General features: G+C 46.8%; 1 protein-coding gene across 2 annotated transcripts in view; it reads left to right on the forward strand.

Moving 5' to 3' along the window:
- Window positions 1-13,469, forward strand: part of SLC22A15 (solute carrier family 22 member 15) — a 40,468-nt gene extending 26,999 nt beyond the window's left edge. The window contains exons 10-12 of one of the 2 annotated variants that reach the window (XM_009898752.2): window positions 2,022-2,094; window positions 6,369-6,557; window positions 13,006-13,469. In XM_009898752.2, the coding sequence (XP_009897054.2) occupies window positions 2,022-2,094; window positions 6,369-6,557; window positions 13,006-13,092 (349 nt within the window). In that variant the 3' untranslated portion in view covers window positions 13,093-13,469. Of the gene's footprint in view, window positions 1-2,021; window positions 2,095-6,368; window positions 6,558-13,005 lie in introns of those variants that run through there. The other variant, XM_054163193.1, reaches the window with a different exon arrangement.
- The last annotated feature ends 1,104 nt before the right edge of the window (window positions 13,470-14,573 follow it).

The raw sequence follows: 14,573 nt of genomic DNA on the forward strand, positions 1-14,573 counted from the left end.
TGCTTTGCCCTCCCTGCAGGGCGTTTTCCCTCTGGGAAACTGAGTCTGTTCCACTCCCCCTCCCTGCCCAGCTAGGGTATAAAAGGGAGGACACTGCAGTCATTAGCTGCTTCTTGGCTCCTGCCTTTGCTGGATGAAAGCTAGTGCAGCTGCCTTCCTGCTTTTTCTGCCACATGGTCAGGCCTGATCCTTATCCCTGCTGCCTCTGCACCTCTTCAGAGAGGCTGGGTTTGTATTCTGGGGTTTTTTTTGACTCTCATTCATCCTTGTTCTTTGCCCTTGTGAACCTTACCTGTTATTGTGTTACACAGTTTAAAGAAAACCCTTTACCTCTCTACTTCTAAGCTAACTCCAAATTAGTTCTTGGTGGATTTGCTCCTTCCCTTTCTCTTTCCTCTCTGTTGGGAGGGAGGAGGGGGCAGCAGGGGAGGGATTCTCAGCCTTGCCCCCATCTGAGCTCATAACTCCCAGTTAAGGCTTAAACCACCACACCTGATCACTTTTTATTTCTCTATAACTTTTTTTTTCTATTAACTGTACCTTCTTGATTGAGATTTTCAGTTGCATACAGTGATTGTTTCTAGCTTTATATGCTAAATTTGTTCTGTTGTCCCCTTTTCACTACTTCTTCCCTGAAATTTGCAGTGGTCACTTTAGACTAACCATATTATCTATGTAAGAAGTCAAATAGCTGCTTGTTGTGGCCACAGCCCTCTCTCCACTAATGAGGATCACAATAGTACTGCTGGTATTTTTTTACTGAGTGATGTCTGTAACTTCTTCAGTGCTTTATGGTCCAGACAACTCTCTTAAACATTCATACTTGCTTAACCAGCAAGACTGAAGTTGATGGGTCAGTGAGCTTTGTCAAAGTAACTTAATGCTCCATCTGTAAGCAACAGAAAAGTGTTTCACTCAGTAGAGACATAGAATCAATAAGGTTGGAAAAGACTCCAGATTATCAAGTCCAACCTACCACCCAACACCTCAGGACTAACAAAACCATGGCACCAAGTGCCATGTCCAGTCCCTTTTTGAACACTTCCAGGGATGGTGACTGCACCACCTCCCTGGGTAGCACATTCCAATGGCCAATTACTCTCTATGGAGAACTTTCTCCTTGAGCCTAAACTTCCCCTGGCACAACTTAAGACTGTGTCCTCTTGTTCTGGTGCTGGTTGCCTGGGAGAAGAGACCAACCCCCACCTGGCTACAACCTCTCTTCAGGGAGTTGCAGAGAGCAATAAGGTCTCCCCTGAGCCTCCTCTTCTCCAGGCTAAGCAACCCCAGCTCCCTCAGCCTCTCCTCACAGGGCTGTGCTCCAAACCCCTCCCCAGCTTTGTTGCCCTTCTCTGGACACCTTCCAGCAACTCCACATCTTTTCTAAACTGAGGGGCCCAGAACTGGACACAGGACTCAAGGTGTGGCCTAACCAGTGCTGAGTACAGGGGCAGAATGACCTCCCTGCTCCTTCTGGCCACACTGTTCCTGATACAGGCCAGGATGCCACTGGCCTTCTTGGCCACCTGTGCACACTGCTGGCTGAAGTACCCAAGTACTGCTGGCAGAAGTACCCTGTGTTTGTGCTGACAGAGCAGACAAAAGCATCTCTCATACTGATGCAATTTTTCATGGGTATTTTAACCAGGTGTTGTTATTGATGGTCATCCACCAGTGGAACTGTACTGTGGTGTTTTTCATGGATGGGAAAAGTCTGCTGGTAAAAGAACATTTGGATAAAGGAATTTAGCTAAAGTTTAGGGCAGTAACAAGATGCATTAAGCAAAGTCACACTATTCTTTTTGCCTCTCCCCTCTATATATGTGCTGAACATGCAGGGGACTTTAGCTCCTCTTAAGCACAGAGCATGTTCTAATCTCTATCTCGGGATGCATTCAGTTACACTTTTCTTTGTTAGAGTCACGGCTGAGGCTGTTTTTCCTCCTTCTATGGCACTTCTCAGAAGTCATAATTTCTCCTATGCAAATGTCACTGATGAATGGCTTTTGTTTTCTTTGTAGAAATGTTGGAATGGGTGCCTGCTCCATGTTTTCCCGTGTTGGTGGAATCATTGCTCCTTTCGTCCCCTCGTTGGTTTGTCTGAACTTCTCACTGTTATGTATATTTTTGTTTGTGTGACTCTGACGTATCAGAGGCTTAGGGAGGTGGGAATATTTTGGATAAATGATGTGTACTAACTGAGATGTGTAGGTTGCATGTCTTTAGCAGTATTGGGTAAGCAAAAAGCCTTGTGATACAGTCGGTGTGATGAGACAAACCCTCAAGGTTATTTAGTTCAGAAAATGTCTTAGCCCCGTGAGAACTTTAAGATCTAGCTAGTGGACTTCAGCAATATACTGATTTCAGAATACCAAGATGGGGAATACTGCATTTCAAACCCTAAGTAAACATTTTTGCCATCTACAACTACCTGAAGGGAGGTTGTAGCCAGGTTGGTCTCTTCCAGACAGCCACCAATAGAATTAACCAAGTTGGAAAAGACCTTTCAGGTCGAGTCCAACCTATCATCCAACACTATCTAATCAACTAAACCATGGCACCAAGCACCCCATCCACTCTCTTCCTAAACACCTCCAGTGATGGTGACTCCACCACCTCCCTGGGCAGCACATTCCAATGGCCAATCTCTCATTCTGGGAAGAACTTCTTCCTAACATCCAGCCTAAACTCCCCTGGTGCAGCTTGAGACTGTGTCCTCTTGTTCTGGTGCTGGTTGCCTGGGAGAAGAGACCAACCCCCACCTGGCTACAACCTCCCTTCAGGGAGTTGTAGACAGCAAGAAGGTCTCCCCTGAGCCTCCTCTTCTCCAGGCTAAGCAACCCCAGCTCCCTCAGCCTCTCCTCCTAGGGCTTGTATTCCAAACCCCTCCCCAGCTTTGTTGCCCTTCTCTGGACACCTTCCAGCAGCTCAACATCTTTCCTAAACTGAGGGGCCCAGAACTGGACACAGGACTCAAGGTGTGGCCTAACCAGTGCAGTGTACAGGGGCAGAATGACTTCCCTGCTCCTGCTGGCCACACTGTTCCTGATGCAGGCCAGGATGCCATTGGCCCTCTTGGCTGCCTGGGCACAGAGGCCTGATATACTGGCAAGGTTTTTAAGCACACACTTCACAGCAGTATGTCAGAGCAGAGAAAAATTCTGAAGAACAAAATGTGAGGCTGATAGTGATTTTTCTTCTGTGCTCATAGTCTTCTGTGTATGCAGGTAAAGGAGCGTGCCAGTTTTTCCACACAAACTGCTTGCTGAGTTCAAGTGACAATGTCTTTAATGTGACAGATTTCATCTGGAATAACCTCCCCTCTCTGCCACTTGCCATCTTGTTATCTCAGGCAGAAGGCTAGCAGAAGGGCAGATAAGCACAGCCAGCCTTTCACTCTGCAGAATGAAACACTGGGTAGTGAGAGCTTGAGCATCTCTAGGGTGCAGCAAGCAAAGCCAAGACTGGTGCAGGTCTCCCAGGTAGATTTAACAGGCAGCTTTTAGCTAACAGCTGGGACATCCACTGCAGTCTGTCTAGCAGAGATTTGCCACTGCAGGAGACAAATCTTGGATAATCAAGTTTGAAGGAGTCCCATGGAAGTGAAAATAGCTCTCTTTAAGTAACAAGTGATGCTGGGTTGAGGAACAAATTAAGGGATTTTGTGGTTTGAAATTGCCTTGCCCATTTCAGTGCATTTTCAGTGTTCTTTTTGCCTGGGGATCTTACAAAAAAGAGGTGGATGGAAGAAGTTCATTGCTGAGATAAGGGATGAAATGTTGCTCTTGTATTTGGTCACAGCCTTTTATTTTTCTCAATTTAGAATTGCTCTTTGCTGTGCAAAGTGATGTTTTGAAGCAAACAGCCAAACTCATGCCTTTTTTTCCTTTTAATGAGCCTACTTCTCTGCTCATTTTTGCACACACCTTTCCCCAGTGTAGTGTGGCTTGTGAGAAGAGGAGACAGTATCAAAGGAGGAGTACAGGGCAAGTAGCATAAATAGGAATTCCACCAGATAAAGAAATTTAGAGGGAAATGTTTAGCCTGTTGTTGATTGGGATGGACATCCTGTTGGTGAATGAGATGAAATGAGATGAAATTTGTGTTACTTTTGCTTTAGTCTTCGTAGGCAAAGCCTGACCCCAAGACTCTGTGCATATCAGCACACTTGAGGAAGCGGAGGGCCAGCAAACAGTGGAGGAACAACAGGTTCAGGTTGAAAGCTTTCCATTCCATGGGGTGAGAGTCCCTAAGAGGTGGTGAAAGACCTGGCTGTGATAGTGAGGCAAGTGTCCATCATCTGTGGTAAACCATTGCTGTAAAGAAAGGTTGCTGATAACAGTGGGGGTGAAAAAAGAAAAAAGTTCATGCTGTGTGCATCTTTAAGATCAGAAAATGGATCCAGGGATCCAGTTAGAGGCTGAGTATCTCAAACTCAGCCTCTTGTGTGGCCAGCCTGAGCAGGGAAGTCGTCATGCCCCTGTAGTCTGCATTGGTTAGGCCACACCTTGAGTCCTGTGTCCAGTTCTGGGCCCCTCAGTTTAAGAAGGACATTGAGACTCTTGAATGTGTCCAGAGAAGGGCAATGAGGCTGGGGAGAGGCCTTGAGCACAGCCCTGTGAGGAGAGGCTGAGGGAGCTGGGGTTGTTTAGCCTGGAGAGGAGGAGGCTCAGAGGACACCTCATTGCTCTCTACAACTACCTGTAGGGTAGTTGTAGCCAGGAAAGGGTTGATCTCTTCTCTCTAGCAACCAGCACCAGAAGAAGAGGACACAGTCTCAAGCTGCGCCAGGGGCAGTTTAGGCTGGAGGTGTGGAGGAAGTTCTTCCCAGAGAGAGCTGTTAGCCATTGGAATGTGCTGCCCAGGGAGGTGGTGGAGTCACCATCCCTGGAGGTGTTCAAGAGGGGATTAGATGTGGCACTTGGTGCCATGGTCTAGTCATGAGGTCTGTGGTGACAGGTTGGACTTGATGATCTTTAGGTCTCTTCCAACCTCTGTGATACTGTGAACTCAGTCTCTGGGAAAGTCAGGGGCATTACCTCTTAGAGTCTGTGGAGGCCAAGAGGGTAATCAAGGTCACTGAACTTGGCTTTGCTAAGGACAATTCATTCTCAGCCAGTGTGATTATTGGTCATTTCATCACAGAAGGCAACATGGATGAAGAAAGGGAGGAAGGCAAGGAAGGGTTTTATATGGCTTTTGACACTGTCCCTCAGCATTTGTGTTTGGAAGCTGAGTTCTGGGTGAAAGGAATATTAGGCTTGAATGCTGCATGTACCACCAAGATAGTGACAGGCTTGGTATTTGGTGGCTGGTGACAAGTGGAAGATAAGACAGAATGCATCCTCTTGCTTTTAGAGGATGCCAAATAAGGAGTGACTGCCATAGGAAGTCGTAGCTCTTGAGTCCAGTGAAACCTTTTGAGCCAATAAAAATCTGAAGAAGGCTATCAGGGAAAATATAAATTCTGGTGTGGTCAGGCTGGGAACCAACTGGCTGAGGAGCAACCTTGCTGGAAAATCCCTGGGTACAACAATGGATGACAAATCAAAAGGGCCCTAGCGATGCTCTCTTGTCACAAACAGGCAAAGGTCGCACTGAGCTACATCAGTCTCAATTCAGTATGTGGCCTGCAGATGAAGTTCCCTCCCAGTTCCAAAGGGATGTTGAAAAATATGGGAAGAGTCTATTAGAGGGTAACCAAGATGGTCAGGAGCCTACAACACCCAGCTTGGGATGACAGCTTGTGTGAATATTGCACCTTTGATCTTCCCTGCAGCATGGAACATTTCAGCAGGGGCTCAACGGCTGCAAGTGGGATGGGGGTTAACTAAAGATTCTGAAAGATCTGGGAGGCTTTAATGCAGCTCTGGGACAGTCAAGTTAGAGGAAGAATCTACATCCTTAGGTGTTTTTTCAGTGCTTGGTTACACAAAGCTATTCTTGACCTGGTCTAATGCTGGCTGTAGTCATGCTTAGAGTAGGTGGTTGGCCTAGATGGCCCTAAGAGATCCCTTCCAACCACAATGTCTGGGATTCTCTGATCTCTTCCTTACTACAGAGTGCTGTTTACCAACAAGTACAGATGCCATGGACAAGAACAGAGTATAAATTCAGCAGTAATACATTCTTTTAAAGTCCATACTAAAATTTGTGTGGGTAGAACAGTATTGATGAGACACAATTGACCATGTTGGCTACCAAAAAACTCCTCCAAACAGCAGGATTGGTAACTTTTATGCTGAATATGAACACAAACCCTTGCCAGGTGAGAATGGTTGGGAAGGTTTAAGTGTTTTAATCTGCAGTATGAGCTAGAGGAAACCAGTTTAACCTAACTCTCTCTGTTCTTTGTTTTTTTCCTCTAGAAAGCTGTACAGTGGTCTCTGCCTTACATTGTGTTTGGAGCAACAGGTCTTCTGTCTGGCCTCTTAAGTTTGTTGTTACCAGAGACCTTAAACAGCCCTTTGCTAGAAACCATTTCAGACCTGCAGGTATGCTCTTACTGGAGGCTGGGTGATGAAGCCATGTCACTGCAAGCCCTAGATGGCTCACAGGTATATTCTTTTTCTTTTTTTCACTAGTACTCTTCTGTTGTGTTTATTTCAGCTGTCAGCTTAAATATGCCACTCTAAGCAGATCAGGATAGTGATTCTTGGCTTGTGGAGGGTAGGCCCTAAGGAGATACAGAAGATAATTTAGTAACCTTACCATCATGTCTGAAACGTTGTCTCAAAATGCAGGCTGAAATAGAGCTAGGTTAATTCATCCCTTCAAGGCCAAAAGCTTGCAGTTTTTTCCTTTGGGATTGAGGACTTGATGGTGTCTGTGCCTCTGTCATCTGTGAGACAGATTGCCACAGCATGCTTGATGCAAAGCAGAGTCTGAGAAGCCTTAGATGCGAAAGAAAACAGAAGGCTCTTTGTGAAGGGCTGTTCTCAAAGGCACTGTGCTCCTGCACTGTCTGTCCTGCAATGTCAAGTCTATCTCAGTCTTTAAATGGGTTAAAGCTAGACCAACCTCTGGGATCTGTCCCCCTGATTCTGTGAAATGAGATTTGTTGGAAACATTGGAACCACAAAATTCCCAGGCATAGCCATAAATGCAGTGGCAGGAGGTTTTTCACAGTATCTTAGAGGTTGGAAGGGACCTCAAGAGATCATTGGGCCCACCCCCCCTGCCAAAGCAGGATCACTTAGGGTAATCTACACAGGAATGCATCCAGGTGGGTGTTGAAAGTCTCCAGAGAAGGAGACTCCACAACCTCCCTGGGCAGCCTGCTCCAGTGCTCCATCACCCTCACTGTAAAGAAGTTTCTCCTCACGTTGAGGTGAAACCTTCTATGTTAAAGTTTGAACCCATTGTTCCTTGTCTCATTACTGTGCACCACTGAAAACAGCTTGGTCCCCTCCACCTGATACCCACCCCTCAGATATTTATACACATTGATTAGATCCCCTCTCAGTCTTCTCAAGACTAAACAGCCAGTTTTCACTTCATTTTGCCAACCTAGTGAACACCTCTTGAGGTCTCTTCCAAACTGTGGGTGGGGGTTTTTTGTCTGCTCCTCTGTGAGCAGGGAGGGATTAGAGAGAAGCAAATGAGCTGGAGGAGAGTGTGTGACGTTTGGTGTTACATTTGAAGCCCCACACTTGAAGTTATTGATGGACTAATAAAAATTGAGTAAATGATCAGAAGACTTGGAGGGCTGCTCATAACAAAGTGCTAGTTGTCCCATTGGGCTGAGATGAGATGGGATCCTGTTTTTACTTTCATAGAATACAATCATAGGATCAATAAGGTTGGAAAAGACCTCAAAGATCATCAAGTCCAATCTATCACCCAAGACCTCATGACTACTAAACCATGGCACCGAGCGCCACGTCCAGTCCCCTCTTGAACACCTCCAGGGATGGTGACTCCACCACCTCCCTGGGCAGCACATTCCAATGACTAACAGCTCTCTCTGGGAAGAACTTTCTCCTCACCTTGAGCCTAAACTTCCCCTGGCACAGCTTGAGACTGTGTCCTCTTGTTCTGATCATCCAGTCCAACCTATCACCCAACAATAGCTGTTCAACTAAACCATGGCACCAAGCACCCCATCCAGTCTCTTCCTAAACACCTCCAGTGATGGTGACTCCACCACCTCCCTGGGCAGCACATTCCAATGAGCAATCTCTCTTTCTGGGAAGAACTTCCTCCTAACATCCAGCCTAAACCTCCCCTGGCACTGCTTGAGACTGTGTCCTCTTGTTCTGGTGCTGGTTGCCTGGGAGAAGAGACCATCCCCCACCTGGCTACAACCTCCCTTCAGGGAGTTGTAGACAGCAAGAAGGTCTCCCCTGAGCCTCCTCTTTAATTTGGCTAAGTTTTGGTCCAGCAGCCTGAGATTCACAGGTAGTCAAACTGAGGTGTGCAGCAGTCAGGAGGCAGGGTAATGTTCATGGCTGCGGTGAGAACAGTTGCTTTCTTTCAAAGGCCTGAGCATATTTCCTTGTCTACCCATTTTAGCTGTAAGAATTCTTGACAAGGCAGCACAGGTGACAAAAGCACCCTTGAAGAAAGCTTGAAAGAGGCAGCCCTGCCACAGCTCTGTGCTTTAGCTGTGTTACATGCAGGCTTTACAAACGTTTTTAACCGTGCTGGGTAACACGTTACGGCACCACGTACCTTCTGTTGCACACTTCCATCATATACTTCAAGTTTATGCCAGCTGTTATTTTGATAATTACAACATTATTGCATTCTAACTGTGCAGATGGCTTACTGACAAAAGCCAATTCTAGCAAACAGTGCAGGTGGTACAGCTTGAAGGGGGGAAAGCCACATTCTCATTTTCCTGTCTAACCCAGGTAAGACCGATGTTGCCCATTGGGGTGATGAGTATTATCTGTCCATCAGTATCACAGTATAACTAAGGTTGGAAGAGACCCCAAGGATCATCAAGTCCAACCTGTCCCAACAGACCCCACAACTAGACCATGGCACCAAGTGCCACGTCCAGTCTCCCCTTGAACACCTCCAGGGACGGTGACTCCACCACCTCCCTGGGCAGCACATCCCAATGACGAACGACTCGCTCAGTGAGAACTTTTTCCTCACCTCGAGTCTAAACCTCCCCTGGCACAGCTTGAGACTGTGTCCCCTTGTTCTGGTGCTGGTTGCCTGGGACAAGAGACCAACCCCTTCCTGTCTACAACCACCTTTCAGGTAGTTGTTTGTAGAGAGCAATGAGGTTACCCCTGATCCTTCTCTTCTCCAGGCTAAGCAACCCCAGCTCCCTCAGCCTCTCCTCACAGGGCTGTGCTCAAGGCCTCTCCCCAGCCTTGTTGCCCTTCTCTGGACACGTTCAAGTGTCTCAATGGCCTTCTTAAACTGAGGGGCCCAGAACTGGACACAGGACTCAAGGTGTGGCCTAACCAATGCAGAGTACAGGGGCACAATGACCTCCCTGCTCCTGCTGGCCACACTATTCCTAATACAGGCCAGGATGCCATTGGCCCTCTTGGCCACCTGGGCACACTGCTGGCTCATGTTTAGGCAGCTGTCAATCATCACCCCCAGGTCCCTCTCTGTTTGGCAGCTCTCCAGCCACTCTGACCCCAGCCTGTAGCTCTGCATGGGGTTGCCGTGGCCAGAGTATCTTCATAACTTGGTTCATTTGCTTCAAGCAGTCTACCCAGGTTTTAAAACACAGAATCATAGAATTGATAAGATTGGAAAAGACCTCAGAGATCATCAAGTCCAACCTGTCACCCACGACTACTAAACCATGGCACCAAGTGCCATGTCCAATCCCCTCTTGAACACCTTGCATTTCTGCAGGTTTCCTTAAAGTCCTCACCTGAAATGGATCCACAAAAAGAAAAAGAGTTAAAAGTAATTAAAAGATGAATTAGAGAACCTTCTTCAGGAACACTTTGTCCCAGATGGATTAAAATAAATCATAGAATCAATAAGATTGGAAAAGACCTCAGAGATCATCAAGTCCAACCTATCACCCAACACCTCAGGACTAACTAAACCATGGCTCAAGTGCCACATCCAATCCCCTCTTGAACACCTCCAGGGATGGTGACTCCACCACCTCCCTGGGCAGCACATTCCAATGGCCAATTACTCTTTCTGGGATGAACTTTCACCTCACCTCCAGCCTAAACCTCCCCTGGTGCAGCTTGAGACTGTGTCCTCTTGTTCTGGTGCTGGCTGCCTGGGAGAAGAGACCAACCCCCACCTGGCTACAACCTCCCTTCGGGTAGTTGTAGAGAGCAATGAGGTCACCCCTGAGCCTCCTCTTCTCCAGGCTAAGCAACCCCAGCTCCCTCAGCCTCTCCTCACAGGGCTGTGCTCAAGGCCTCTCCCCAGCCTCATTGCCCTTCTCTGGACACGTTCAAGTGTCTCAATGTCCTTCTTAACCTGAGGGGCCCAGAACTGGACACAGTTGTTTGTTCAAGCCTGAGGTAATCATGTAACTTCAGTGAGGTTGTATCCCAAATGTCTGTGACAAGTTGTGGGTTTCTTCTATAGCTCACAAAGAAAGCACTGATAAAACAGGAAGCTGATAAACATTTCCCCTATTTGACAAGGCCATGGGGAGGTCTTACGAAGCTTCTGCAAGGGAGACATAAAATTTATGTGGCATAGCCTGAATTCCACCTGTGAAATCCATTGTCCTTTTGTACCTCTTTGGAGATAGCATGTGTTCTGGTTGCCCAGAATGGAGGTTTTGTCCCTGTTAACATACAAGAACATGATATTCAAGTTGGACAGCATCCAATGCTAGCCTGACTTCCCTCAAATAACTTCAGAAATCTAGGGGGAAAAAAAAAGGCTTCACATGATTCCCTTTATAGCTTCTGACAGGTCTGGGTGCTCAAACTGCTTGCAATTCCTTTGCAGTTAACGCACACTGCTGTAGCAAAACTGCTCTGAAGAGACAGATCTAAAGCTACAGATTTTTCTTGCATGGTACTGCCAGTCAGGATCATGATTTTCGTTTCTCCTCTTCACCCTCTCTCTCACCCTTCATTGCATATGACTAGGCAGGCAGAAGTCTTAGGGTGCCTTCATGCATACTGGGGGAGGGGGGGGGAATTCTGAATCTTTTAACTAGGTGGAGTTTATACTAGCAAGGGAATCTTTTTGTAACTGATATCATTTGTATCACTTCTGTGGAAAAATGCTGCACTGGCCAGACAAAAATCAGTTTGCTGTAACAGCTGAGTTTAGTTTGGGTATGTGATAGAAGTACTACTTTCTGCCTGACCAACCTGATCTCCTTCTATGATCAGGTGACAGCCTGGTGGATGTGGGGCAGGCTGTGAATGTGCTCTACATGGACTTCAGCAAGGCCTTTCACACTGTTCCCCACAGCAAACTGCTGGCCAAGCTGTCAGCCCCTGGCTTGGACAGCAGCACTCTGAGCTGGGTTAGGAACTGGCTGGAGGGCTGAGCCCAGAGAGTGGTGGTGAATGGTGCCACATCCAGCTAGCAGCCAGGCACTAGTGGTGTGCCCCAGGGAACAGTGCTGGGTCCCATCCTCTTTAATATCTTCACTGATGATCTGGATGAGGGCATTGAGTCAATCATCAGTTCATTTGTAGATGACACCAAGCTGGGGGCAGGAGTTGATCTGTTAGGGGGTAGAAGGGCTCTGCAGAGGGACCTGGACAAATGGGCAGAGTCCAACATGATGGCATTCAACAAGTCCAAGTGCTGGGTACTGCACATTGGCCACAGCAAACCCATGCAGTGCTACAGGCTGGGGTTGGCGTGGCTGGAGAGCAGCCAGGCAGAAAGGGACCTGGGGGTACTGGTTGATAGTAGGCTGAACATGAGCCAGCAGTGTGCCCAGGTGGCCAAGAAGACCAATGGCATCCTGGCCTGCATCAGGAATAGTGTGGCCAGCAGGGGCAGGGAACTCATTGTGCCCTGTACTCAGCACTGGTTAGGCCATACCTTGAGTCCTGTGTCCAGCTCTGGGCCCCTCTATTTAAGAAGGACATTGAGACTCTTGGATGATGATCTTAAAGGTCTTTTCCAACCTATTCTGTTCTTGAAAGGACTGTGGCTGGAATTTTCCTTCAGAATGCATGAAGTGCTAATGCTTTTTCCCTTTTCCATGAGACCTTCAGTTAATAGTGTAGGGGACACTTCTTAATGTGCAGCATGGGCATTTTCCTACACAAGTTCAATTAAAGCAATAATTGGGGATGGAAAAGTTCTTGCCTAATCTGTGTGTTCTAAGTTTCTGTTTCTAGTACCTCAACACAGAGCAGGGACCTCAGACTTAAGAAGTCTGTGTAGGTTATCCCTTCAGAACCATTCTAGCCAGTCTCCCTCCTGCACATATACTGTATTGATGAAGCAGAGAAAGCCCATCCATTTTAAAGAGACATAGATGAACCAAGGAGACACACGTGCAAATCACTCCTCAAAAGAACCACAGAAATCCCCACATCAAGTCAGACTCTTTGTGCCTGATTGATGTATCAAACTCTGGGGAGACCTTACAACTACATCCCAGTATCTGAAGGGGACCTGCAGGAAGGCTGGGGAAGGGCTATTCTGGAGGGCTTGTAGTGATAGGATGAGGGGCAATGGTTGGAAACTGGAGCAGGGTAGATTTAGGTTGGACATAAGGAAGAAGCTCTTCACAATGAGACTGGCAAAATCCTGGAACAGGTTACCTAGGGATGAAGTTGAGGCCCCATCCCTGGAGACCTTTAAAATCAGGCTCGGTGTGGCCCTGGGCAGCCTGATCTAATTGGAGGTGTCCCTGCTTACTGCAGGGCAGGTTGGACAAGATGACCTTTGAGGGTCCCTTCCAACCTGAGCAATCCATGAATCTGTGATTAATGTCTCTCTCAGAGTTTTAATACAGTCACTCAGCCTGTCTCTCTTTCCCACCCCCACCCCACCTTTGTATGAGATGTTCATGCTGATGTATTTTGGGATTGCTCTAGTGGCTTCTGCACTGACCAGTTTGACTTTTGTTTCCAGGCTGGAGACAAAGACAGTTCTGCAGGGAGTGGAAGTGAAGATGAAGAGTTTTATGATGCTGATGAAGAGACTCATATGATCAAGTAATGAAAAGAAGAAAAACTGGCCTATTCTATGCCTTTTATTACTTGTCCAGCCAGTCCAGCTGTAAGATGAGCACTGTGGACTTCACATGTCAGGGAATGTAGTTGGGCAAGTGCCTGTGGTTTTCCTGACTAGGGGAGAGGGGTTTGAATACTGTTTGGACTGATTACACCACTGATGCTCTCCATACAAGACAACTGTTCAAATTCTTGTGGTGCAGAGTGACCATGCATGGAAGCAGGTGAGGCAGCAAGGGTGGAATGATGTGGTTCTGAATCCTAGGACATCACTTAGACTTAGGCAGACGTGGACAGCTCATCAATGCACGTGTTTGTATCTTGTTTTCCAGGTGCTCAATTTTGATTCAGTATAAATTGATAAACTTGAGGGGGGGGGGGGTTGGAAAAAAACTCCACTGCTTGTTTTCTGTAGACTGGAAGTGGTCACAGGATGTGCTGCTGTGTGCTGCTCCGTTGTATGCTAAAATGCCTTCTGCATATTGAATAGGGTAGGGGCCACTGCGAACAGAAGGCTTCTGCCTCTGCACACAGACACCTGGTAGAGTGTTACAGGGTGCAGCTGGTTAGTCATGAGCTGGGGACTAACATAATGGTAATGGAAGGCCAAGAGAAAAAAAACTGCAGATAAGAGCAACCATGAAGCCTGCAGATGTAAAAGAAATTAGTGACTTCTTTTTCTTACTACTTTTGAGCCACCACCCAAGTGTTTTCTTGGGCTGTCTTTGCCCCGTGCTCCCCACATCTCAGCACTGCTGTTCATAGCTTTGCCTGCTTTTTCCTTGTCTTCACTTGGCCATAAATGTCAAAGATCAGCAGCTCCTCTATGAAGGAAAGAATTCTGTGAAGGGATATCATTTCAGGGGTGGGACATAAAGGAGGTATTTACCACGTACTGTGTGTCTGAGGTATGTGTTAGAAAATATGGCTCATTTTTTGTGGACCTGTCTTACTTCTGGAAGAGACTGAACTCTCAAGGGGCAAGAGGAACCAGGAGTTGCTGTTACATTTTGAGGATTATTGCCAGGAAGCTGCTAGTATTTATTTTTGAATCCTGTGTGTAGATAATGTTCTTATTTATTAAAGGAGGGGGAAAAAGAGGGTGGTGCCAAACCTCTTTGGTTTTAGTTACTTGATGCTTCTTAAACAGCTGCTTGCTCAAGCACTTAGTTACTTGACCTTAAGGAAGACAATTTCAGTCTCCTGTTTACACTGAACTTTGTGTAAGTGCTTCATTAGAAGGGTATGGAATCTTGCAATAAGAAACATGAACATATGAAATGTTCCAGCTCCAAAGATATGAGGCCTGGCAAGGATTCAGTTTTCTTCATTACACTCTCACCTCCATCCTCTGAGCTGTGGCTTTCTGTATTAAGATTGATTTCCATGAAACTTTTGCTAGGCTTTATACTTGGAGTTCAGAGCAAGGTGCCACACAACACTGTCAGGCTTGCTAGCCATTTTTTA

The sequence above is a fragment of the Dryobates pubescens genome, chromosome 8 (genome assembly GCF_014839835.1).
Source record: "Dryobates pubescens isolate bDryPub1 chromosome 8, bDryPub1.pri, whole genome shotgun sequence".
In the NCBI taxonomy this organism is placed as follows: Eukaryota; Metazoa; Chordata; class Aves; order Piciformes; family Picidae; genus Dryobates; species Dryobates pubescens.